The sequence below is a fragment of the Herpailurus yagouaroundi genome, unplaced genomic scaffold (assembly GCF_014898765.1).
Source record: "Herpailurus yagouaroundi ecotype Mexico unplaced genomic scaffold, PumYag 28, whole genome shotgun sequence".
Classification (NCBI taxonomy): domain Eukaryota; kingdom Metazoa; phylum Chordata; class Mammalia; order Carnivora; family Felidae; genus Herpailurus; species Herpailurus yagouaroundi.
In genome coordinates, this window is record NW_024412376.1 from 131,055,245 (window position 1) to 131,082,330 (window position 27,086).

The window sequence follows — 27,086 nt, forward strand, 5'->3', positions numbered from 1 at the left end:
GGCTGAAGTCGGACGCTTAACTGACTGCGCCACCCAGGCGACCCAAAAAAATATATATTTTTAATGCTGATTTATTTTTGAGAGAGAGAGAGAGAGAGACAAAGTGTGAGTGGGGGAGTGGCAGAGAGAGAGGGAGACAGAATCCAAATCAGGCTCCAGGCTCCACGCTATCAGTGCAGAGCCTGATGTGGAGCTTGAACCCATGAACCGTGAAATCATGACCTGAGCCGAAGTTGGATGCTTAACCAACTGAGCCACCCAGGCTCTCCAATATGGTTTAATTTTTAAAGTGTCATTCTTGAGACTAGCTTAGAGCAAACAGTTTATCAACAAGTATTCAACATTAAAGAAAGAAATGTAACAGAAAATGGACACCTTGAATGTGTAAATACAATGTGAGTTACAGGTATACTTACTGAGTTTTATCCATGGAAAAATGCCCCTTTTTGTATATCATGTTCTTTAGCAAGCTTTCCCATTTATTAAGTTGTTTGGTTTAGACAGTTGACAAGTTAATACAGAGTTTAGTCCTGCAACTTCTGTTCTGTTTAATGCTTTTACCAAAGAATGCTATAATGATATACCATTTAAAAAATTTAAGTTTAAAACATTATTTCCAGCAAAGTTGAGGTTTGGGGCATCTGACTCCAGATTATTAGGGGAAGAAAATAAAACTGAAATATTTTGATTTTGGGAATCATCAGAAGTCTGGACTTTTTTTCATTAGATTTTCATTCTGAATTATAAAGGACGATTTAGAAATCTTTTAAATTATATTAAAGGAGAGTAAACTCTCTGACCCCGAGGACTGTTAAACTGAATTTTCCCTTTTGGGTATATTACTATATCACTCAAATCAATCATATATATAATTTTATACTTTTGTTCATAAAAACCTGTATATTAGATCAACCTATAAATTACTCCTAATAGATATTAATTAAACCAAGGGATATAATATTCATTCGAGAGCATTTTAAATGCTTTTGGTTTATTTATAATCTAACGCATTATAAGCTACACTGTAGTTTTCACTTATTTTTCTTTGGCTCAGTTTTGAAACGTAAGTATTTTTGTCTTTCTTGCAAATAGTAAACAAAATTCTCAACTTCAGCATACCAGGATCGAGTGAGACTGCAGTTCGATGGTGAAAGGAGCTATGTGCCAGTAGGAATTAGGAGATCTTGACCTAATGCCCATTTTACATGCAATTTTCCTCGTGTCACTTCACTGATCTAAAGCTGGGGACTAGAGATCTCCTGATCTTTCCTAGCTCTTATAGCTTATTTTTCTAAATAACGCATTCTGTTTTGCACATATGGAAAGAAATTCACTCTTTACTATCCACACCTCCTCTTTTATCCCCAAGGTGGCTAGACTTAGCCTTATTTGCCCATTTCTTCCTAAAGAGCCAACTGCCTCCACGGTTATTTTTGAAGATACCAACTTGAACAAATGCATTCCAATATTCTAAAAGACCCACAATACACCTACAGAAAGAATCTTCAGAGAAGAGGTGGGAGGCCACATACATATATGTGTTCCCTCCTTGAATTATGTCAGGCTTTGCTGTCTCAGATAGGAACCTGAGAGGTGGACCCGGGAGCAGTGACCGGGCACCCTACTGGAGTGCAAATCCAGTTGTCTTTCTGCTCACACCGGGAATAAATTTGGGAAGAAAGTGTGGGAAAAGGAATCTGTAATTATAAAAGAAGACCCTAAACATAATTTATATAAAAGGTTTTCAGGAACTCGGATGTGAATGTTGACAGATGAGAGTGACTGCAGGTGAATTTTTGTATTTCTATTAGTTTAAGCTTTACCAAAACACAAAATGTTTACCTCCGACGGGGAATTTGACTCACAGATTTTCAAGCTGGGCAAGGCCTTTGAGTTCATACAGTTCCTCATCCTCATTTTACAAATGGAGAAAGTAGTTATAAATATTGTACCAAGGACATTTCAGAAGCAGCTCTGATTCAATAATCTCTTTTTCCTCTTGACATAAGGTAATCATCTCTTTTGTCTTTGCTATAGGGGCACCTTTGGAACTGTGTTGGCACTGGTCATCGTTGGCTGGTGTAGTCTCTCAGCTTCCAAAATCTTCATTTCAGCCTTGAACATGGAAGGACAGCAGCTTCTCATTGCCTACCCTTGTGCCTTACTTTATGGACTTTTTGCCCTCCTCACAGTTTTCTGAGGAGTATTTGAGATGATGTTTCAAGATTCTATTTGTTTCCTGTTCACATTATCCTGGAAATGTGTTAGCATTCATATTTGGTGATGCGATTTCTGCTTTATTACTATTGAGAGAATAATAAGCAAAGTGACAAAACAGCACTTAAGGATGGTGCTCTAATAACTGGTTTGGTTTGAATGATGTTTTTGCTTTTTGCTTTGATACATTAAAACATTTTAAAATACGGGGCACCTGGGTGGCGCAGTCGGTTAAGCGTCCGAGTTCAGCCAGGTCACGATCTCGCGGTCCGTGAGTTCGAGCCCCGCGTCGGGCTCCGGGCTGATAGCTCAGAGCCTGGAGCCTGTTTCCGATTCTGTGTCTCCCTCTCTCTCTGCCCCTCCCCTGTTCATGCTCTGTCTCTCTCTGTCCCAAAAAATAAATAAATGTTGGAAAAAAAATTAAAAAAAAACATTTTAAAATACTTTAAAATAAAGGGGGATATTGTTGTTATGGATGGACCCTGCCTTTCTCAACAGATCTATTTTTAAGAAATTTTATGTACATAAAATCATTTAATGACTGCACAAAGCAAATCAATGGTGAGCCTTTTGAGAAACATTCACGACAATTCAAGCTATGTTCACATGGTGAAGGTCATACTGTCCAGTACCTTTGGAGAATTTCAGGGGAGGGTTATATAGGGTTTTATTTACCTGAGAGCTCAAAGAACCTCCTGTTTTTCAATTCATTTACTGTAACAACTGTTTTTTGGTCCCATTTGAACAATCCACTAATTCACCACTTTTCAAGCCCTCACTTCCTTCTTTCTTGGTTTAGATGCCATGGTCCATTATCATAATTTCTTTCTCTCATGTGTCCTCAGTAACCTTACCATTTGCTCTCTAAGTATATAAATGTGATGAGAGGAAATCCCACTTGTCTCACTTTAATTATATTTCTATATCCTAAATGGCTCCACAGTTCTGCCTTTTGAATCCTACTACATTACCCTGCTGCATTTGTTTTTACACCTTCCGAGATGATTATATCACACCATTTCTTCACTGCTTACATCTCCAATACTCCTTCCTCATTTCTCACTGTTGGTTGATGACCTTTCTTCACATTTTATTGAAAAATTAAAACATCCAGAAGAAAAGTGCTGCATCTTCCTACCACCAGATCTAACAGCCTACATGCACCTTTGCATATATATGTATATATATGTGTGTGTGCGTGTGTGTGTATATACGTACATACAGAGTGTGTACACACACACAAGCGTATTCTACATTCCCTCCTGACACAGTCTCCTCTCTTCACAGCCAGCCTTTCCACCTATGTAACTAATGTTTTCCTCTTGATCTGTTTAAATTCTGACTCCAATTCCAGTGTGTAGGGGTTTATCCCACTCCACCAAGCAATGTTCCAACACCAGCTGGAGCCTTCCAATTTGACTCAGTTCTGACACTATCCACCTGGCGAGAGTGTCAGATTCCATGGGTTATAGGCTCAGTCCCACAAGTCTGCTCTCAGCCCCCATTTCAGATGCCAATTGCAATTCCAGGTTGTCACCTCTGTTTCTGACAAACTGGTTATAGATTAGAGGTTCCAATGATCTCCTCCTTGGGTGTCATTAATTTTGCTGAGCCAGCTCACAGAACCCAGAGAAACATTGTACTTACTAGATTTACCAGTTTATTATAAAAGGATATAACTGAGGAACAGCCAGGAGGAACAGATGCAAGGAATAAGGAAAGGACACCGAGCCCAGGTGCTCTCTCAAGGGGTGTCATTGTCTCAGTAACTCCACAGGTTCACCAACCCAGAAGCTCCCTGATCCTTTTGAGTTTTTATGGAGGGTTCATTACATAAGCATGATTGATTCAGTCACTGGCCATTGGTATTGAATTCATTCTCCAGTCCCTCTTTCCTCCCAGGAGCCTGGGGAACGGGAAGGACTGAGAGTTCAACTCTCTGTTCACAGGTTTGGTTCCCTTGGCATCCAGGCCCCAGTCTGGGGGCCTCTCCAAAAGTCACCTTATTAACATAACAAAAGACATCTTTAGGAAATTTCAAGGGTTTTAGGAGTTTTGTAAGGAAACAGGGGTAAAGACCAAATGTATATTTCATATGAGAAATTACAGTTTCATACCTGTCATTCATATCAGAACATAAACATGTCTCATTATCTCTTATCTTTAAATAAAAATCCTTTGAGGGGCGCCCGGGTGGCTCAGTCAGTTGGGTGTCTGACTTTGGCTCGGGTCATGATCTCACACTCCGTGGGTTCGAGCCCCGCTTAGGGCTCTGTGCTGACAGCTCAGAGCCTGGAGCCTGCTTTGGATTCTGTGTCTCCCCCTCTCTCTGCCCCTCCCCTACTCATGCTCTGTCTCTCTCTGTCTCAAAAATAAATAAGAGCATTTAAAAATTAAACAATAAATAAAAATCCTTTGATTCACTATCATTTTCCAGTTATGACCCATTTCTGTAATAAAAATCTTTGAAAGAAGTGTCTATTGTCTCTCCCACCACCCATTCTCTTTCTTACAGTCCAGCCAAGATTCAGTACCCTATTCATCAAGGCCACCTTTCTCAAATCAGCAATAACCTCCATATCTTGCAAAATCCAGTGGTCAATTCTAATTGATTTTATTTGGACTCTCACAGGTATTTGGTTATCCTCCTCATCAATTTCCTTCTGCCCCTGTGCCAAAGCACTTCTTCACTAGACTTCTGGGGGCATCTGATGTTCTCCTCCCCCCCACCCTTTATGTCACTGGTGGCTCCTTCTCCATCTCTTTGGGCTTTCTTCCTCTTCTGAATCTCAAATCGCTTCTTTATATATACTCACTTACTAGATGAGCTCATTTAATTGCATAGCTTTAAAATCTAATGACTCCCAAACTTCCATCGCCTATCTAGCAGTCTCCCCTAAGCTCTTGACAGGAACCACGAATCACCCAGTTGCTCAGTCTAAAAACTAGTAGTCTGTCTTCATCACCCTGACTTTTACTTCCAACGTGCAATCCACCAGAACATTCTGTTGACTCTGTAATCAAAATGTATCACTGCATGCCCTATTTCAAGCCATGATCATCTGTTACCTAACTGAAGTGATCTTCTTTTTGGTCTTTAGCTTCCATACTTTCTCCCCAATAGACTTTTCTACAAACAGCAGGCTTCGTGGTCCTTTAAAAAGGTAAATCAGTTGTTTATCCCAACTCCAAGGCCCTTTTATAGCTTTACTGCATATTTACAATAAAATCCAACAGTTCTCTCATAGCTCAGAAGTTTATTATTCAAAGAGAGGTCTTCAGAACAGCAGCATTAGCATCCTTTGAAACATTGTTAGAAATTCAGAATCCCAGCCCTTGCCCCAGACCAACTGAACCAGAGTCTGTGTTTTAACAAGATCCTAGATGATTTGTATGCACCACAAAGTTTGCAAAGCACTACTGGAGAGATGAAGGACTTCACTGCATGACCTGATCATGTTTTGCCTTTCTGGCCTCATCTTCTTCCATTTTCTCCTTTGTTCCCTGGTATTATTGCCACTTCTTGGACCACCATGTTTATCCACCTCAAGATCTTTACTGTTCAGTCTACCTGCAATATTTTTCCCTCTAAATCTTCCATCTTAGTCAGGTCTCTGTTCATGTTTTACTTCCTTAGAGAGACCTTTACTGGCAATTCTTTCTGAAACAGTACACTTCCCCACTCTGCTCAGTCTATTCTATTGCCTTACACCCCTACAGTTCTTATAATTACCTGAAATTATGTTATTATTTGCTTGTTTGCTTTCTATCTTTAAACACTTTGAGGCCAGAGACCTTGTCTCTATAAACAACAGTTCCTAACAAGAATAGCAGATTAATACATATATATTGAATGAATGAATGAATCAATCAATCAATGAATCAATGAATGAGACTGGAGTTTGGTATTTATCCTCATAGTAAAGAAGACAACCAAGTTTGTTCCAGCCGTAATAGAAATTACAGTGGCAATGGGAGTGGGGTGGGGAATAGATAATAAACAAGTAAACAATAAATAAACAAGACAATTACAAAGTGTGAGAAAGATACTAAGGTACCTCTTTCTACAAAGAAGGCGGTACTTTAGTAAATGTTGAGCTTTTGTAGTTTATAACCAATTAATGGACCTGTTAGTGAAGTGTGGAATTCTCTTCAGTTCTTGCTCCTTCTATTTGAACTGAGATGGTCCTGCGGACTCTTTGTTTAAGAGACATGAAGTAAGCATGCTGTTTATTTAAATGATTTATTTATAAAATCGACCTATTGCTTAGCGGTGCATTTACATTACAGACTTCAAACTTATTTTTCAAAAGTGCTTTTACTAAAATAAGTCATAGGTAAAAATTGCTCTAAATTCAGGATGTAAGCCGACATTTTCTAGGCATAGAAACAGTCATACACAGAAAAGGTTTGATGTTTTTGCTATGACAAACTATAGCCTCCTTATAAATAGCCACAAAACAAAATACTAAATATTTCATAACAGCAAGAAATAAGAATAAATTCTATTTAATAGTTCCTAACGGCAAAATTATGAAATACATGAAAATTAATGTTAAAATAAAAATATATGATTTCCATGAAAATAATTACAAAATACAAGATTCACTTTTTAAGAAGACCAGAATCTGCAGATGGATATGCTATAGCCCAGGACAAGATACTGAACTTTGTAAAAGAATGTCCCCAAAATAACTGTATAGACTTAATATAATTCCAACTAAAATTCTTAGAATATTTTTCTTGGAAGTTGGCAAAGTGATTTTAAGATTAATCTGAAGAAAATAAGCAAATATATAGCCAGGAAGAGTTGGAAATAATCCAAAAATGTATTACAATAGGCAGTGAGTTAAATCAATTATTTTTCATCTCTATGGTTGAATGCTAGGTAACTATATAAAAATAATTTTGAAGAATTGTAACATGAGAAAATATATGTATTAAATTCTTATACTTCTGATATTAACTGAGGACTTACAATGGACTGACTTAGATGCTTGACATTATAAACTCACTTACTCTTTACAGTAATTTTATGAAGTGCTCTTATCATCAGGTCCATTTTACAGATGAGGCTACTGAGTTACCGAAAGGCTAAATCACTTGCTCAGGGTTATTTAACCAGCAAGCAGGATTTGAATCAGGGAATCCTGACTCCAGAGTGCATAACCACAACACCACAACATAATATTGCCTATTACTGAGCAAAAACCCTCACTGCATCTTCATGGTCACCAACATGTCTACTATTTATTCTACTCAGATTTATACTTTCCCTTCAACCTTGGTCAACTAGACAGAACCAAAAACCTTTACCTGATGGAGAATAATAGTACAGAAGAAGAATCCAGAATGTTTGAAAAAAGTAAAACGTTAATTGCATGACTCCTGGGTCCACTTCTGAACTCTAGCAGGAATATGCTGTGCATATGCAGATCTAGTTAGCATTTAGATAGGAAAATCTCAGAAAACATAGGCCTCTTCACCCATTCCAAGGAGTGAGTGTATTATATGGATTTGTATGAAATAGCAATATTTTAATTTTCTAATAAATGGTGAAATTTATTTATTTTCAGTAGAGTATATGTTACAGAATAAATGGTAAAGGGAAAGGAAGCACACTCGAGATGCACAACTAGAAATATATGTTTTTAGTTTAATGGACTCTGACAAACCTTTTCACTTTCCCTTCTCGAATGCTTTCAAATTCTTTTATCTGAGAATGTAACATTTTCCCACTTTTCTGTCTTTACTGGTTGGATAAAAGTTACAGACTATGTGCTAAGGGTAAATGGCACATTTGGAGTCAAGAAATGGCCTTCATTTTTACAGGAATGATTGGGGACATGTGCTGAAAATAAAAGTCCTGAATTACTTAGACTCAAATGCCCCAGTTCACAACAGTTTAACTAGGGCAGTGGCCTCTGCAACATTTGAGGGCAGATGTTTTCCTACTCTGCTCTGGTTCCCAGTGAAGAACGTCAACTGTGAGACCACAGTGACAATCTCCTGCTCCTCTCTTTCTTAGAGCACTGTATGTTTTGTTTTGTTTTGTTAACATGATTTATTGTCAAATTGGCTAACAGAGCACTGTACGTTCCATACCATTTCTCAGCGACTCAGTCAAGGATTCGCAGCTTTTCAAATCAGTTTTCATTTCTAAATGGAAGTTTGGAATGATTTAAAAAAACAAAGTTTAAAAGCCAACCAGACTATGTCACAGAGAATCCATGATGGTGGTAACCGACTACATATTTTCAGGGAAAAAAAAAAGTTTTTTTCATGAATATAGGATTCATGGGCTTTTATACTGCTAATTATCCATGCAAAGTGGTAAAAATACATACAAGGACATTGATGTCAAAGAAAGAAGAATGAAGGAAAGAGGAAAGAAATATAAAAGGAAAGTAGAAAGGGAGGGAGGGAGGGAGAAAGGGAGGTAATGGGAAGGAAGGAAGGAAGGAAGGAAGAGAGGGAGGGAGGAATACTAGATTCTGGTCCTGGTTTCTGCAGGTAAACAGCTTGCTGACTTTCTCACATGGAAAATGGAGTGAATGATCCAGAGTTTGTAAGGTCCTTGTGAGGTCTAGATAAGATGTTGCACATAAATTACCTAACCTGGTGCCAGGAACATAGTAATTAGTAAGTGGATACTTGTGCCGGCTGTAATAGATCCTCCAGGATGAGCTTTTAAGATAGACTATTTGCTTTTCCATTAAATCATGAATAAAATTATGAGTAAAGGAGGATGACCTTAACTGATATACATACTTAGTGGAAAACAATTGTTTTGAAATAGTAATGCAGTTGATGAGGGGATCATGTCAAGGCTAACTAAAGTTTTTTTAGAAGTGTTACTAGACATATTAACACAATTTTATGAATTCGAAATTAAGGTCTTTGTTGAAGTTGAATTATTTGTCTACTAAGCAGCTAAACCTCTTTCTTATATTCAAGGTACCCCCCACCCACCGCCATCTGCCAAAGCAGGCAGTTCTAGCCTCTCTCTCTCACTCCTGGCAGCTAGTGGCAAGTGAGCCGAGATCAGCCAGTTAGATCGTGTTGTTTAGCACTTGGACTCCTGATAAACTGGTTCAAAAGCAGGGGGACAATTAAGGAGTGCTAAAGAACAGCAGGCAAAGGCAGAGCATGCAGAGGGCCTTCTTGCTGACCTCGTGACCTCATGCAAGGTGTGCACAGCCTCAGTTGCTGCCCAAAACAAGGTGCAGTGAGCTCACTGCCTAAATAGGCCCTGCAATCTGTCTCGCTCTTTAAAATATGGAATCTATGGAATTTATCCCTATTTAATAAAAAGTGAGGGCCACGTAGATAAGTGGCCATCATGAACTCCCCTCCAAGGGTCATCTGTGGAACAGACGAAAATGAGAGAGAAGCCAGTACAAGTACAAGCAAGATTGTTCTTTTGTCAAAAGTGTATTAGAGGAACTTTTACAGAATCTTTCCACATTTCTTGGATTCTCTCAGAATTTGATTATTTGTAGAGGCCTCAAAATGCTGTTTAGTGGTTTTATGTTTGATATTCTTCATTTTCCCAGAAGAACACTGGGAATCTCTACTACTGTGGAGAGTCCAAAAAATATATAGAATGTGCAATGATATTTTTATTCCTAGCGTTATTTCTGTAAACACTGACCACAAAAGCATTTATTTTATATCTACTTGGATATGACCCTTGGTTTGTCCCTCTGCAAGGAACCACAGAGGCTGGTGTAATACTCTGAACACCTGTAACTATACTTACCTTATTTATCTGCTCTGAGTCATGAGTGCTATTAAGAAACAATGCTTAATTAAAATGATAAATCAGAAATATAAATAATTCCTCCCTGGTCTGAATTAATGCTTACTTATCTTATTAGAAATACCACTTCCAGGAAGATTTCCCAAATTAAATTCCCTGCAGCACACACTATTCCATAAGTCTTTTCTCATGTATGAACTTTGATAAAATGGCTTCCTTAAATAGCCATTAGTATTTACTTAAACATTTTATTTTCATAAATTATTGTCTTAAAATAATGAAAAATTCTGTGCTGATCTTTGCTCTCAACCACAGTTTAAACTAACCTTCAGGAGATTCTTTTTGAGCAGAATAAACTAATCCAGAATACTTTAACATTGTCACCAGAAACATCCTGGATCATGTGCACAGCTGCACAGAACTTCAGAGCCAGCAGTCCTGGGGTGGTGAACCATCTTCTCTCTTAAGTGACCTACGTCCGCCAACACCAGGTCTCCATTGCAACTCGCATCTCTAGGAGTGGGTCAGTAGAGGTGTTTGTTTGTTTATTTTCCAGATTCTTCCACTCTGGCTTTCTACTTTTTTTCCTTCCCTGGGTAGAAGAGGGAACAATATTATGTATGTATACAATAGACTGGAAGTATCTTGAAGAACTAATATATGGTGGGCATCTATTATATTTCAGTGTTTTATATCTGAAGTATATATTTATTTATCATCAGAAAAAGCAATAAGACTTTATGCTAATAAAAAAATATAAAGTAAGAGAATCCAAGCCATTTTTATATGTTTCCATGGCATCCTGTATCTACTCCTGTTGTAGGTATTACAGATGCATGTTTATTTGTCTATATCTTCAGTGGAGTTAAATGTCTTGAAGATACTGATTGCTTTGTTAGGGTTGCTATCATGAAGTTGCACAGACAGGCTGTCTGAAGTCCAAGATCAAGGTGTTAGCAGGTTTGGTTTCTTCTGAGACCTCTCTGGTTGGTTTGCAGGTGGCTGCCTTCTCCTCATGTTCTCACATATTCTTTCCTTGGTCTGTTTTCTATGTTTTAACACTCTCTTCTTTAAAGGACACTAATCACACTGGATTAAGGCCCACCCATGTGACCTCATTTTGCCTTAAAGGCCCTACCTACAGCTACATTCATATTCTGAAGTTCTGCATTTTAACACTTCAGCATATAAATTGGGGAGAGGGGAGCACAGTTCAGTCTACAACACTCTCCATGTCTAATCATTTTTATATCCTTGTATCATTTTCTATGCCAGAAAGGTAGTGCTTGTTTCTATCATACCATCTTCTCATCCAAGTAATTTTCTAATCTTCTCCTCAACCTGTTAAGAACAACTATTTTTCTATACTCCCTATAACACACCCCTTCCCCATCATTACCTCCCCCTTTTATAGGACTTTTAAGGAAATATGGCCACTGCCAACAGTTCCTTCCCTCTCTGTACGCACGTGTTACTTCCCTTCTTGAATTTGGGCTACTTGTGACTTACAGTGGAAATGACCATCATGGTTCTGAGCCCAAGCTTTAGGAGGACTAGCTGCTTCTGCTTTCTGGCTCTTGAAACCTTGAGCCACTGTTCAAGAAGTTCAGGCTGCTCTGTTGGCATAAGACACTACACAGAAGAGCACTGAAGTCCCGAAATGGTAGTGATGAAGATGTCTTGGACATATAGCTCTAACCTTGAGAATATGCTGATAAGAGCTCAAACTAAAAGCACTGTCTGTCCCTGACCACTGTCTTTTGAGGCCATAACTGCTTTTGTGTATGTTTGATTCACTGAAGCCCCTGGCCCCATTTGACCACTTTGAAAATGGATGGATTACCATTACCTTGGAGAATTACTTCACACGAGCCCAGTACACAGAGGAGGCAATAAAGGCAATCTTGCCTTCTGTCCCTACCCAAGAAGTTAACTGACTCTGTCCAAAGGGAACTCCAAGCCTCTAAACAATTTAATAAAATTAATGTATTTTTAGGACAAACTCTTGCACTTTTAACATAAAACCAATTTCACATAATTTGAAATCTATTCACTGGAGCAACCATCCACAGAATGGTTCTCAAATATCCTTGAACCTGAAATGCCTATTAAGGTACAATTGGTTCTGTCAACATTCCCTGCACAATTTTAATGAGAAAAAAAATTAAAAGCACACTTCTCTGTACGGCCAGTCATTAATCACTGCAATGATAGCTGGGAAGTAAATTAACTGATAGTATAACCTCTTCCCCTTCAGAAGCTAAGTAATCATAATGGTACCGCAGGAAAATTGGTTACATCTGAACAAATCTTTTAAGAAGTGATGATAATTAAAAATGTTAAAATCAAACTTGTTTTTTGTTGTTGTTTTGTGGGTTTTTTAGTTAAAAACAGAACTCTGAGGACTTCAAATATGGAGGCAGCACTGCAATTTTTGTCTTTTTCCCACTGTCACGTCCTGCATGCTTCTCAGGCCATGCCTTTACCCTCTTTCTTGTCACCCTATCCTCCAGGGGACCCTTTTGTATCCACTGAGGACTTAGGATCCTTACTGTGTCCTGCTCTTTCCTCAAGGGACCTACATACCCACGTAGATGGTGTATCCTGGGCTCCAGGCTCTGAGGTCCTGGATCACTGCCCTAGCCTTTAATTCTCTTCTGCCAAGTGTGTTACTATTACAGCCACACTTTGGACTTTGGTGTCACCAGAATTGTTCCATCTCAAAAGAAAAACTTCGTTAGCATCATCTGTTCTTCAATTCTTTCCTTTTGTATTTCAGTATGCTTTTCCCATCCTGAGATACTTCACTCTGGTTACTATTCAGGCCAGATATCAGTGTCTCACCCTCAGCTCCCTAAGTCCTCTGCACCTTCTGCCAACTTGCTTTGCTCAGCTGCATACAACCTTGGTTCCACACCAACTCTTGGTTTCCTAATTTCTTACTTGGTCTTGTGGGAGCAGCTAGAAAACTGGAGAATCCCGCAACTACATTGATTAGTCTGGTTTCAAGTTTATAAACTAAAATATCAAATGGGTTCTCAAAGCTACTCAATTTTTATAAGTGTAAAACATGTTTATTACACAACTTATGAAAATAAACCAAAAGCAAACTGTGGAGAGAAAATCAACCTATAATATCGCACAGAAAAACTGCCATTAAGATTTTGGTGCCTTTCCTCCCAACCTTATTTCTATGTACATAAAAGACAAATGGTACATATTATTTTCACAAAATGCCCATAAAATGCATTTAGTCTATGGCATGGAACTTATTTCCAATGTCTAACTTTTAATGATATCATAATATCCTGCCTTTTAGACATGTTACAATTTATTTTTAGTTTTCCCTTACTGGTGGATAGTTAGACTGCTAGTGACCAGCAACTCAAAGTTTTTCTCTAGAATGAATTCCTAAAAAAAGAACCTAGGAGCTAAAGAAAATAGCAGTTTTGATGTTCTTAATGGACTTTGACAAATTGTCTTTGAGAACACTGAGAACAGTAGATACCAGTAATGGTGGAAGTAACAACTATTGTCCTACATTTGGGACACTGAGTCACATACATAAAAGTAGCACTGAGAGCATCTAAAAGGCTTTCTTAAATTAAGTGACCAAAATTTATGTGTATTTCTTTGATTATTAGTAAGATCCAACTTTTTACTTTATAAATTTCTTGGTATCAATGAATTACCTGTTCCCATTTTCTAGACAATCATTTGGACTATTCCTGGCCATCTCACCTTATCATTCCTTTTAGTCTCTCTCAATAGTCATTGTTGTTGTCCAATAGTCACCCACTCCAACTCTACACCTTCCCAATGTTGCTTTTAAATTATATTGAGTTCACCTGCAAAAATATTCCTTCCACTTTGCCCCCACACTCTGTCTCATGTACCGTGTAGACTTGTTTACTGACAGCTCAGGACCATATTCCCCTTTGTGTGTGTTACTTTGCATCCCATGGGCTAGAAACCTTGGAATTACATTTACTGAAATTCCCCAAGAGTATTCCAGGTAAGATTCCAAAAAGTCTTTCATGCAAGATGTAGCAGGCTGAAAAGAAGCAGAAAGCATCATTTATCCTAGGCAGTGGTAGGCAAACATGAGCTTTGGCAGAAGACAAATACAGATGCTCCCCAACTTAGGGTGATTTGACTTACAACTTTTTGACTTTAGGAAAGTGTGAAAGTGATACACATTCAGTAGAAACTGTACTTCAAGTTTTGAATTTTGATCTTCCCAGGCCAGCAATATGTCTGCAGTACAATACTCTCTGATGTTGGGAAGTTGCAGCAAGATGCAGCTCCCAGTCAGCCTGTGATCGTGAGGGTAAACAACTATATGCTTATAACCTTCTGTACCCATATAACTATTCTGGTTTTCACTTTCACTACAATGTTCAATAAATCATATGAGATATTCAACACTAATATAAAATAGGTTTTGTGTTTCATGATTTTACCCAACTGTAGGCTAATACAAGTGTTCTGAGTACATGTAAAGTAGGCTAGGCTAAGCTAAGATGGCAGATGGGTTAGGTATGTTCAATGCATTTTCAACTTAGGATATTTTAATCTTATGAAGGGTTTATCTTGACAAAACTCCATCATAAGTTGAGGAAGGTCTGCATGAGGTTTTCCCACCTTCGGGGTACTCTCTCATTGGTCATCCAATTTGATGCTACGGGCAGTAAAGATTATTACTGGCATTTTCCCACAATCCCATATAAATCAAACTCTCAAATTCTAGAGGCTTTCCTGTTAGGTATCCAGCTCCAGACCAAAATCCTATGTGATTATGCAGGCTGGACCCCAGGCAATCACAAGGCTTTGCCAAGCAGGCCTCTGAGGGGGAAGCTGCCCTCGTCATACCAGGCTTGCTGCATAGCCAGGGCATTGAAGTTCATTGGAGGGAATGATAGTCAAGAAGTCAGGCTCCTCTGGGCCAGCCAATGTTCATATACATATTGCAGTCACTGTTATCAGGAGGTGTAGGGTGTCTCTGCACTTTCCAGACTTTTCCGCTGCTAGCTCTTCCCTAAGTCCTGCTTGCCAGCTAACGGATCCATAAAAAAGGTAAAGCTTTTTGTTCAGGACTCCTCAGTAGTGCCATCCTTATCACATCCACCTGACCCCTGCCCAGTGCCAGTCCTGGAGGAAAAACAGAACGCTGGAAAGCCAGTGTCTCCTTTTGTTTCTGGCTTGCACTTGTGGTAACAAATGGATAAAGGCTTGACTAATTTTTCAGTTTGACTTGTTGCCATAATTGATCATATCACACCTGATCACTGGACCCCCACATCTTTGCTCTCCTGGTCCTAACACCCTGTGTTAAATCCCTTCCAACATCAAACACCTGGGGTTTCTTCTTTTGTTCTGACAGAATCCTTACTGATACGTGTAACCAGTTTTATTCTTTCTCTCCTGCTTTCCAGGAAGAAATGTTACATTTCCTGCTCAGGGTTAATAGTTCCCTTTCTCAGTCATTTATTAACTTTATCATTTAATCATATTTATTATGCATCCGGTACTGTGTTATTATCCCTGGCACTGTGTTAGTTCCTAAGAATATAAGATGAAGACAGTCTACACCCTCAAGGAGTTCATTGTCTTAACTCTATGACACAAATGGACAGATGATTGCAATTCAAAAGTAATCACAGGGTACTATAGGGAAGTGTAGTCAATAGTTATGTATTCACACAGGAGGTGATATCTTGGGTCAGAAAAAATCATATAATAAAAATTTGTTGAATAATGCTGAATAGAAATGGGGGTTTGTAAGAGGGTATGAGGCTGAGGAAAATAGGAAGGGGGAAAGACACCATGGCCAGAGGACAAGGGAGATCTTTATCTAAGAAAAAGAAAAGAGAAACACTGTGTGTGTAGAAAACTACAAGTAGCCATGTGTTGTTTGATCATAAAGTGTGAAGGAGGGAGGAGAGGAGATGACCTTGGAAATCGGGTGGTGGTCAGCAAATATAATGATTGTATTCACTTTAAGGAGGACTTTGTGCTTCATCTTGAAGGGAATCAGGAGTTTTTGAAGAATTCTATGAGGAGAAGTTGTCAACTAAAAAATGAGTTCCTTGAGGAATTTTATGCACCCATCACAATTAAAACCATTCTGTAACATGGTCTAAAACCTTTCAAATTCTTGGAGGCTTCTTGGCAGCTTCCTATGAAGAAGCAGAGGCATATGTAAGCATGTAAGCCAAGACCTTGTTTTCAGATTCATTGGTAACCAAATAAATAAACGAAAATTGCAATTCTATGCTATATTCACTCCTAAAATTAGCAAAGATAAAAATGAATGTTAATACTTATGAAGGTGTGGTAATGTAGAAGTTCAACTGTAGTAGTCTAAATTATTACAGATTTTTCTGGAACTCAGTTTAACAACATTTGCCAAAAGCCTAAAAATGACCGTATGTTTTGACTCAGTAATTCCACTCTTGTGGATAATAATTGCAGACAAGAATTATATTAACAATGGAAAACAAAATGGTAACAACTTATTATGCTGTGAAGAATAAATGAGATAATTCTTTTAAAACACCTGTAACACTTCCAGGACACAGAGGAGTTCAGTAAATATTAGGAATCAGTCTTATTTTGCACCTTGATTTAAAAGATGCTTAGGCAATAAATAGATGAGTGAGCAAACCACAGTATGTGTTGACTTCCCACTATGTGCCAGGCCTTATGCTTATTGCTGAACATACAGTTGTGAATATTGTGGCCCTGGCTCTAACATACACACATATACACATACATAAAGAAATGAACATGGTATAGTAAGAGAAAAATAGGAGATTAAATTTAGAGAGGCAAAGTCAGGACAGTACTTGCAGATCAAGTGAGCCTTAACCGAGGACCTTATTATGGTCTGAACAGTTCCCCCACCCCCCACCGATTCATATATTGAAGGTCTAAGCCCTAATGTGACTGTATTTGGAGATAGTGCCTTTAAGGAGGTAATTAAAGTTAAATGAGGTCATAAATGTGGGGCCCTAATCCCATAGGACTTCTGCCCTTATAAAAAGAGGAAGAGGCAACATTCTCTGTGTGTACACAGAGAAAAGGCCATGTGGTGACACATCAAGAAGAAGCCATCTTTAAGATGAGAGTGGTGTCACCAGAAACAAACTCTGCTATTAACCTCAGTCTTGGACTTATAGCCTCCAGAAATGTGAGTAAATTAATTTCTGTTGTTTAAATCTTTTGTTATGGCAGCCTGAGCAAACTAACACAAATCTGAAGGATGGGAGGAGATGGCCATGTGCAAGGTAAGGGGACAAGCATTTCCAGGAAGAGGGAACCATAGACACAAAACCCAGGAGGCTGAAAAGAGCTTGATGTGCTTGGACAACCAGAGGAAGAACAGTGTGACGGGGGTCCTATGGATCTGTTGTGAATATTGCTTTTTTTTTTTTTAAGTTTATTTTTATTTATTTTGAGAGAGAGAGCAAGCAGGGGTAGGGGAAGAGAGAGAAAGAAGACAGAGTCCCAAGCAGGCTCCGTACTGTCAGCACAAATCCCAATGTGGGGCTCAAACTCACTAACAGTGAGACCATGACTTGAGCCGAAGTCAATAGTCAAATGCCTAACCGACTGAGCTCAACCCAGACACGCCTCTCCATCATGAATATTTCTGAGATATCATTGTGAAATGAGGCTGACATGACATTATGACTAGTTATGGAAATCACAAATGGATTTGGGGTCTGGTAGACCTGAGTTCCCGTTCTAAGGAGTAAAATGTGATTGATGTAGGAGAAGAGACTGAAGTTCCACATGCCGGCAGTGCCTGGGGCACTAGTTACCACTGGGTATGTTCAACCTTTGCATGTGACAAGATGTCAAAACCAAAACAGAGAGCAATGAAGACTACCAACAGGGATCAAATAGACATGCAAGATGCTAGCTAATGTCAGGCACATTTAAGAACCTAGGTCTCCTATATCCATTTCAAGTGTTTTAAAACAACCCCATTAAATGAAATATTTCTCACCCCAAATTGATATATGAAATATTTCTCACCCCAAATTGTCATAATTGGACAATGTCACCAATCCTAGATTTCTAGAAAAGCAGTCTCCATGGTATCTGAATAATTTTAAGGAACGTAGAAACTGCAAGCTAAATGCATTAACTGTTAATGCTCTCGGCAAATGTATTTGTATCTATAATCTTAATAGTACTGACCAGGCACTGTTTGAAGGTATAGGGTGTGCAGGTCCTGTATCTGCTGCATATGTTGTTTATTCACATTGCACTATAATCTCCAAAAAATCACTTGCATAATTGTAGTAAATAATAATATAATGTATATTTATTGACTACTTATGATATACCTAATAGGTGGCTAAATGTTTTATAAAACATATTTTGTCCATAAGGTAGGCATTTTTAGGTCCAACACATGAAGAAAGTAAGGGAATATGTGGATAAATTACTCAAGGTTATCCAGCTAAAAAAATAAAGTTGCTGAAAATGAACTGGCCTGCTGATAAATGCTTAGCAATTGGGTCTCTGCTAAAACAGGGAATCATTGATCGGTAGCATTTGTGAATTTCTGTGGTGTTAATGCACTCACCATGGTTGACTTCAAGCTACAAGGTGATACCACTGAGTTGGGAACAGACACACAGTAGCACATCATTATACAGCACGACCACCATATCCATCCATTCTCACAAGCCTGGGTAAGCCAATTCCAGGACACCTCTGTCCAATAGAAGTGTGACTTCTAAGAGTTTGTACACATAAAAACCCTGCTCTATTTTCTCTCTTTGACACTGGGCTTTAAAGGTAGTACAATAGGCACAACGGGACAGGTATTTGTAAGAGACTGGTTTATGATTGTTCTGCTTTTTTTCATGTTCCATCTCTTCAACTTTACAGCAAGAGGTATATAAGTTTCTTTCTGACCAGTTGGTAGTCAAAAATTGGATCCAACTGGAAAGACATTGGCTTCCTTTGTGAATTCCCAGGACTTCAGAAGAGAGTAGATTGGGAAATGGACCAAAAAAGGTCAATAATCATATATTTAGAAATGTATGGGGTCTAGAACACTAATTTTTTAGAGAGTATGTAGGTAAAACAGGTACTTGCTCACCCAACACTTATTGCCAATCTTCTCCCTGAATGCAGAGCCTGAATTTCACCTTTCCCCATATACTTTGGTACATCTTTGTGGGTCAAGCCAATAATCATGTCCCATAACTTTTGCCCATGATGGATTTTGGTTTGGGTACATCACACATTTATGGTCAATGAGATGTGAAGGGATGTCTGTGAACCTCTGAAAATACTTCCTAAGTCTTTAAATGCAAAGACAAAGAAAACATAGTCACTTTTTCCACTTTCCTTTAAAGGCATAGGGGTATTTGATGCCAGGAGATACAGTTGTGTTACAATAGTGAGGCAGGCTGACTAGCTGATTATGACTGAGTGGGAAGATGGCAAAAACCTGATTATTGCTGCTAAAATAATAACCCTGGAGGGGCACCTGGGTGGCTTAGTTGGTTAAGCATCCAACCATGATTTCAGTTCAGGTCATGATCTCACAGTTTGTAAATTGGAGCCCTTGTGTAGGGCTCTGCACTGACAGCCTGAAGCCCCCTTGGGATTTTCTCTCTCCTCTTTCTCTGCCCCTCCCCCACTCTCACTATCTCCAAATAAATAAACATTTTTAAAAAGAAAAAAGAAAATAATAACTCTGGAGTTTCCCTTCCTCAGGGCTTCCTGCCCTGTGAACTAATAAAAATCCTTATTTGTCATTTGAATGGATCTTCCGTTTCTTGTACCCTTAAATCTAGCCCTGTACTATCTTTCCATCCCAGTTTTTTCAGTCTCTTTCTTCTGGATTATTTGTTAGATCCTATATTAAATTTTCATAATGGAGTACTTGCCTGAAATTTGACCAAAGATTTGTGAAACTTGGAACAAACTAAGAAAAGAAAAAGTTTACATGAAGTTTAATAGTTTATTTAATAAAAACTAAACAATAAAAGCCACAAATAATTTTCACCTCTCAAGGGCTGGAGGCATCAAAAATCTTTTAAAATAAATTATCCTTAATTTAAAGAAAGTAAATAAATGGTATGAGTATTTTATTTACATAATGTAAAGGCAGTAGCCACCTTTATTCTTGGGATAAACTAAAGAAACAAGTCATTTGTATGTAGCTCTTTTAAACTGAAAATTCTTTCTGTAACATAAATTGTTATTTTGGATGAATTAATACTGTGCCTACATAGATTTGTTTGTTTGCTTGTTTTGGCTTAATTTGGAAGTGGGAGGATTATCTCCTTATTTTTTTTCCCTCTGTGAGTGTTGGATGCACTTGCATTTAAAGTTTTGCATGCTCTTATGGAGGTGTGTGTGTGTGTGTGTGTGTGTGTGTGTGAGATAACCAGGTACTTATAAATATATAAGTTAAGATGTAGAGAAGTACTGGAGGACCATGTGAGCCTGAACTTCACTTCATTCTGAAGGAGGGTATATAAAAAATTTGTCTGACAAGACAACTTGCCTAGAATTTTCTCAAATGCCAATATCCAGAAGGACACACATACACACATAAAGGATGAGGATCTGTCTTATATTAATGGAGAAAAATGAGACATGACTGTTAAATGCAATGTGGGATCACCAATCACATTTTTAAAATCCATGCAGACCACTCTTGGGGCGCCTGGGTGGCGCAGTCGGTTAAGCGTCCGACTTCAGCCAGGTCACGATCTCGCGGTCCGTGAGTTCGAGCCCCGCGTCGGGCTCTGGGCTGATGGCTCAGAGCCTGGTGCCTGTTTCCGATTCTGTGTCTCCCTCTCTCTCTGCCCCTCGCCCGTTCATGCTCTGTCTCTCTCTGTCCCAAAAATAAATAAACGTTGAAAAAAAAATTAAAAATAAAATAAAATAAAATAAAATCCATGCAGACCACTCTTGAGACAATTGGCAACATTGAATACAGACTGTCAAATTTCCCAAATGCAGTAAGTACATTGTGATTTTGTCAGGAAATGCCTTTGTTCTTAGGAGGTATATCCCAAATGTTTAGAGATGAAGTGTTGTTTACTGCCTGCCATCAATTTTCAAATGGTTAAAGAAAAAAAAATTATATAGAGATAAAAAAGAGTTGGCAAAATGTTAACAGGTATATCTAGATACAGGGTATATTTTTTTTTAATTTTTTTTTCAACGTTTATTTATTTTTGGGACAGAGAGAGACAGAGCATGAACGGGGGAGGGGCAGAGAGAGAGGGAGATACAGAATCGGAAACAGGCTCCAGGCTCTGAGCCATCAGCCCAGAGCCTGACACGGGGCTCGAACTCACGGACCGCGAGATCGTGACCTGGCTGAAGTCGGACGCTTAACCGACTGTGCCACCCAGGCGCCCCTAGATACAGGGTATATTGATCATCGTACTATTTTCTAGCAATTTTTTTGTAAGGTTTGAAGTTTTTTATTTTAAAAAATTGGATAAAATATACATATACTAAAGGGACTTGAGTTTGTGGTCACTCAACCTGGATTAACTGCTGATGTTTTATACATGGTGAATAACAGAGGATATTTAACTGTGGGGAATAAGCTTAGGAATCCCCCAGGCTTACACCAGTGGGTTAACAAGGCATATAGAAGTACAAAGCCATAGGATGCTCACACCCGAGTTTGGGTAAACAAGATTAGGTGTATAAGGATAGAGAAGGGGGCTTAGGCCCCAGAATAGAGTCAAGAGGGGCCGGTGTCCCCAGAATAAAATAGGGAGGTACAAAGTCACCCAAGGTAGGGAGGGGCAAAGGCCCCAATATAGAATATAGGTATATGAAATAAACAAGATTAGATATTCAGGACGGAAGTGCCCTCCAATTTAGTAATATACTAGAAAGCTGCTTTCACAGGAAGAAAGGACCAAGTTGGGTAAACATGTAAATTGGGCTATGAACTGCTGCTCTGCAATGCAAGGCGAAGATGCCCAGAGCTGAGATGATTAACAAAAGAAAGGTGCCTTGTTAACTCTGAGGTCACGTGTCCTACCTGTCTCATCTCCTAGGCTAGCTAAGATAAACAGAGGTGGTGCCTTATGTCTGCTGTAAACATCCTTCTGCCTGACCACCTGGCTCTAGGATTTTATTTTGTATTAACCCAAACCCCTAACCCCAAATATGTTCAAGATCCCCTTTCCCTCACATCCACAAGTTAATGTTCACAGATTCATTGTCTCTTTGTGCATGTCCATCACCATGTTTGTAAGCTTCCTGATCCTAATAAAAACAGGGCAAGGAGCCTTATTCGGGGCTCTTGTCTTTTCCTGGATATTAGCCATCTCTCGCTTTTCATCTTGCATCCCGCTCTCTTGCTAGACAAGAGAGAACTTTAGACTTAGAGTCTACAACATTGAACCACCGTGGTTTGAAGTGATTATCTAGTTGTGAATACAGGGGAAGGACACATTATTTATGATTCTAGGGATGGTATTTTCTCTGAACAGAGCAAATAGCTCCTCTGTAAGTTTTCCTGGAAAGAAGTGTAAGACAGGAGAAGAAACGAGAACTTGGAAGACAGACCGTCCAGTGGGAAGGATGAATATGGGAGGTAGGATCTGACATTTTACAAAAGGTGCTACTATAAGCAGGTGTTTGTGGGGTGAGATTACACTGGCTCCTGCCACAACGAATCACCCTTCAGCCAAGCCTGGAAGTGCTGGGTGAACTGTGAGCTTATGGGTCTGAGAATATTTGCCTCTAGTATTAGTATTACTTTCCTTAAAGGCTCATGCAAAGCCAGACTGAGCTCTGCTATGGAAATATATGGGTAGACCCTTCACACCTCACCCAAGCCAAGTGTTGATCATAGTGGTGCCTGAGGAAGATCATGTGCTCTCAGGAAGGACGCTGGAGGCCATCAGGCTTAATGCTGGTGCTTGGTTTCTGTAAGAACTCACAAAGAATGGAGGAAGGGACCACCTCCACTAGAAATGCACCAGAGATGATGGGGAAGGAATCCTTGAAAGTTCAGGCTAAAGTCTACCATTCAGCCCAGTAGGGTTTTAGGGCCTTTGTGATTTGGCCATTAATGGCAATATGATTTTAATAGTAGTGTTAGTCTTGGTTTATATCTAATGTTTTTATTTAAGCAAGTGTCCTATCTCCCCTACTAGAGTATAAGGTTCTTTAGGATAGCAATCACCATTTATTTTTCTTCTTATCTCTTACTGCTATTGTTTATTATGTTATAGCAGCTATACACTGACAGATGATCTCCTTGACCAAACTTTAGATAGGATCCTCTGAACCATCCTCTCAACTAGGTCCTGGGCTTTGGGCTTCTCTGTTCCTCTTTGCATCACCAAGTTTTAGCAGAAATCCTGCTAAGTCAGTTTATCCAGAACTCACATCCTCCATACCTGATCACCTTGAATATCTAATCATATTCCTCACCCCCCTCAACTCCTCAGGTAATATATGATCACCCTGGCCTGCCTTCAGCAAGAATCCCATCAGGTTGTTTAGCCAGAATCCCTCTTTACCCCTGACTTTTCTCTTAGTAATTTTCCATCCACTGACTAACACCCTGATCCTTGACTATAAATGCCTATTTGTTCTTGTTGTGTTTGGAATTAAGCCCCTTTCTATAGTGAGGTGTCTTTTCCCCTATTGCAGTAGTTCCTGAATAAAATATATTACCACCTTAACTACTGTCAGGCTCTGTTTTTTCTTGTTCAATGAGCACTGGTGATGAATGGAAGTGTTGAATCACTATATTGCACACCTGAAACTAATATTACTCTGTATGTTAACTAACTTGAATTTAAAGAAAAACTTTTAAAAAGCATTAAATAGGTGCGCCTGGGTGGCTCAGTTGGTTAGGCGTCCGACTTCAGCTCAGGTCATGATCTCACAGTCTGTGAGTTCGAGCCCTGCATCGGGCTCTGTGCTGACAGCTCGGAGCCTGGAGCCTGCTTCAGATTCTGTGTCTCCCCCTCTCCCTGCCCCTCCCCTGCTCATGCTCCATCTCTCTCTGTCTCAAAAATAAACAAAAACATTAAAAAAATTTAAAAAGTATTAAATAAATATGTGTTGAATCCGCATTACATGTCATAATAATACCACTTCCATGATAATTGTAATGTTAAAGAAAGTTTGTTCCAAAACTTTTTGACAAAAAATTCTTAAAATTTATAGAAAATTATTTTTAAAAATCAACATGTTAACCTCCACTTTGCATTTATTACTATCTATAAACACTATTTTAAATACCATAACATCCTAAGCCATCTTCTTTTCTCTGAAAACAATGCCTGGGCCTCACTGCCATGCAAGTAATCATATTCTGATTTTTCAGCCTATACCAACATTTTCTGAATAACAGACTCTGGAAAGGTGGTTTTCTTTCATGCAGAGTCACTACCTATATCCCTGAGTTTGCAAACTGAATGTTGATGGAGACTTCTAAAGCCTGAATGAGAGCTGAAATGTCTGCATTGATCAGGACGCCTTTTAGAGTGCATTTACTGTTTCCTGATGACCTTGTTGGCAAGGTATCCCTGTGTTTGAATTATGAATAGTACTTATATGAGAAACCATGCCCTTTATTTATGAGTTGCATTTCAGCGGGGGTATAATAAATGTAGGATTTGGCTTGGTCACGCATGGTGTTTCATTGAGGATGATGCAGAGAGCAATCACTTCCAAATTTGGGGTCAGTGTCAATACTGCCCCTCTGCCAAAGGATTCTCATATCTTCTGCAGGCTGTAGATACCAGATGATGCTGTTAAGAAGTACACTTGCACTAACCCACATATTCATCCAATTTTTAGTTGTAGATGAAGCAGAGATAATAGTATGGCCTAATCCTGGCATATATTTGGGCGTTATAACTATAAACCCTTAAACAGTTTCTTTCTGTTCAGTACCTTCTACTCTAAGATTGACTGAGAGGCCCTTAGCATACACATTTTACAAAATTGGTCAATTGACATTAAGCTCTTCAATATGCCCCAAAGTTGGAAGTACAGATTCTGCTCAAATTCCAGAGGGGAGACAATATTCAGTTGTATCTCATTCTATAATCTAGCTTTAGTTTTAATAGGATTTTGTTCTCTTTGTGAAAAGATTGTGTTTCTGTGAACTAATGGTGGAACTTGACAAAACCATGCTTATTTTCAGAAAAAGATAACCTGGATCAATCCCACCCTATAAACCTCAACAGTAAACCTCAACAACCAAGTGATTTTAATGCAGACAAAATTACACGGAGCATTTAACTTGAGAAACATATGTTATAAACTTCCTTATATAGTGATTCTAAAAGGAGCATTCACTTGACAGGCACTGAAATTCTGATTTCTTTTTGTGTGAGGACAGGGTTCCAGCTTGTGTATGACTAATTTTCAGTTTCTTTCCTTTTGTTATGGGAACACTTTCTTCAAATAGATTCTTTTAAGTGGTGTCTGATTTAATTCATGGATAAGAGCTCAACTGTTTAGATACCAAGTAAACAAAGTATGTGTATGTTTGCATCTCTATCTGCCTGTCTATCTATCTATCTATCTATCTATCTATCTATAAATCATCTATCTATCCTCTATCTCCCATCATTTCCAAGGTCAAATACTGAGTAATTAAAGTGTTATAAAGCATGATGATATAATAGCAATTATACATATACAAATATATTTATAATAAACTTGTTTAAGAAAAATCTGTGCATGCTAGAAAATTTTTGAAATGTTATTTATCAAGCAGAATGCCACTAATATACTACATAGAACCAAATAAATTTTGATTATGTCATTAAAATCATACTTCAGAAATGAGAGTATCGATTTGAAATAATTGTACCATTAATGTAAGAGAAAAGGTAAATATGCAAATCTTATATCTCCATTTATAATTTGTATGTTTCTGACTTCTGAGAAGATAAGACAAAGGAGAATATGGAGAGATTACAAAAAATACATAGTACTATGTATGTGTTTGAGTGCATAAAAGAAAAAAGACATAGTTCCTCCCTGTAAAAGGCTGACAATCTATGCAATGGATTCTTGCTTATAAATATAGAATAGAATTATTTGGTTGGTTGTGAGAAATATAACACTATATGAATTACTTAGCTGGTTGTATGAAATATAACAGTATCTGATGACTTTGCCACTACCTATTCCTAAGTGAAAATGAGGGATTCTCTTCTGACTTTCCAGGCTAAATATATATTAGTTAATTCACTGAGATTGATGAATTAGATAGAATTCTGCAGATGTTCTTTAGTTGAAGGATCTTTTAGTTGAAGGAAACAGAGATTCACTCAAGTTGTATCAATAATGAGAGATTTCTGGTAAGGAAACAGGGCAATTAGAGAGACTGAACTGGAACAAGATTCTTTTTTTTTTTTTTTAAATTTTTAACGTTTATTTATTTTTGGGACAGAGAGAGACAGAGCATGAACGGGGGAGGGGCAGAGAGAGAGGGAGACACAGAATGGGAAACAGGCTCCCGGCTCTGAGCCATCAGCCCAGAGCCCGACGCAGGGCTCGAACTCACGGACCGCGAGATCGTGACCTGGCTGAAGTCGGACGCTTAACCGACTGCGCCACCCAGGCGCCCCTGGAACAAGATTCTAAGAATAGAAACCATAGTTCAGCTGGCCATCATGCAAATGGAATTTGATCCAAAGCAGCACTAATAACTTCAGCAGCTGAAGTTCATGAATTGTCAGGAGCTTGATAATGATGCTTGTTCTTTGTATTGACTTGTGTATTCTTTCCATTACTCTGTGTTCTAACTGCTTCCTCAAAACTGTGGCTATGACCCTTGATAACCCTCACTCTAAATTCTGACTGGCCCCATCTAATCTTCATGGCTTCATTTTCTTCTTTTCAACAGCTATAATTCTCAGGGTTAATTGCTTGATTTTCTTAGAATTTAACAGATAAAATTCTTGAAATATAGAATTTTATATGACTTTTCTACTAGGATGCTTATTTTTCTTTTATTGATTTTAAAACATTTTAGTATATCAGAGTAAACCCAGGCTTTGATTTCAAAATAGCTTTCCTAGATGCCTGGGTGGCTCAGTCAGTTAAGCTTCTGACTTCA

General features: G+C 38.5%; 1 protein-coding gene across 1 annotated transcript in view; it reads left to right on the forward strand.

Moving 5' to 3' along the window:
- Positions 1-2,424, forward strand: part of YIPF7 (Yip1 domain family member 7) — a 27,076-nt gene extending 24,652 nt beyond the window's left edge. The window contains exon 6 of the mRNA XM_040484674.1: positions 2,038-2,424. Within this exon, the coding sequence (XP_040340608.1) occupies positions 2,038-2,200 (163 nt within the window). The 3' untranslated portion in view covers positions 2,201-2,424. The remainder of the gene's footprint in view (positions 1-2,037) is intronic.
- The last annotated feature ends 24,662 nt before the right edge of the window (positions 2,425-27,086 follow it).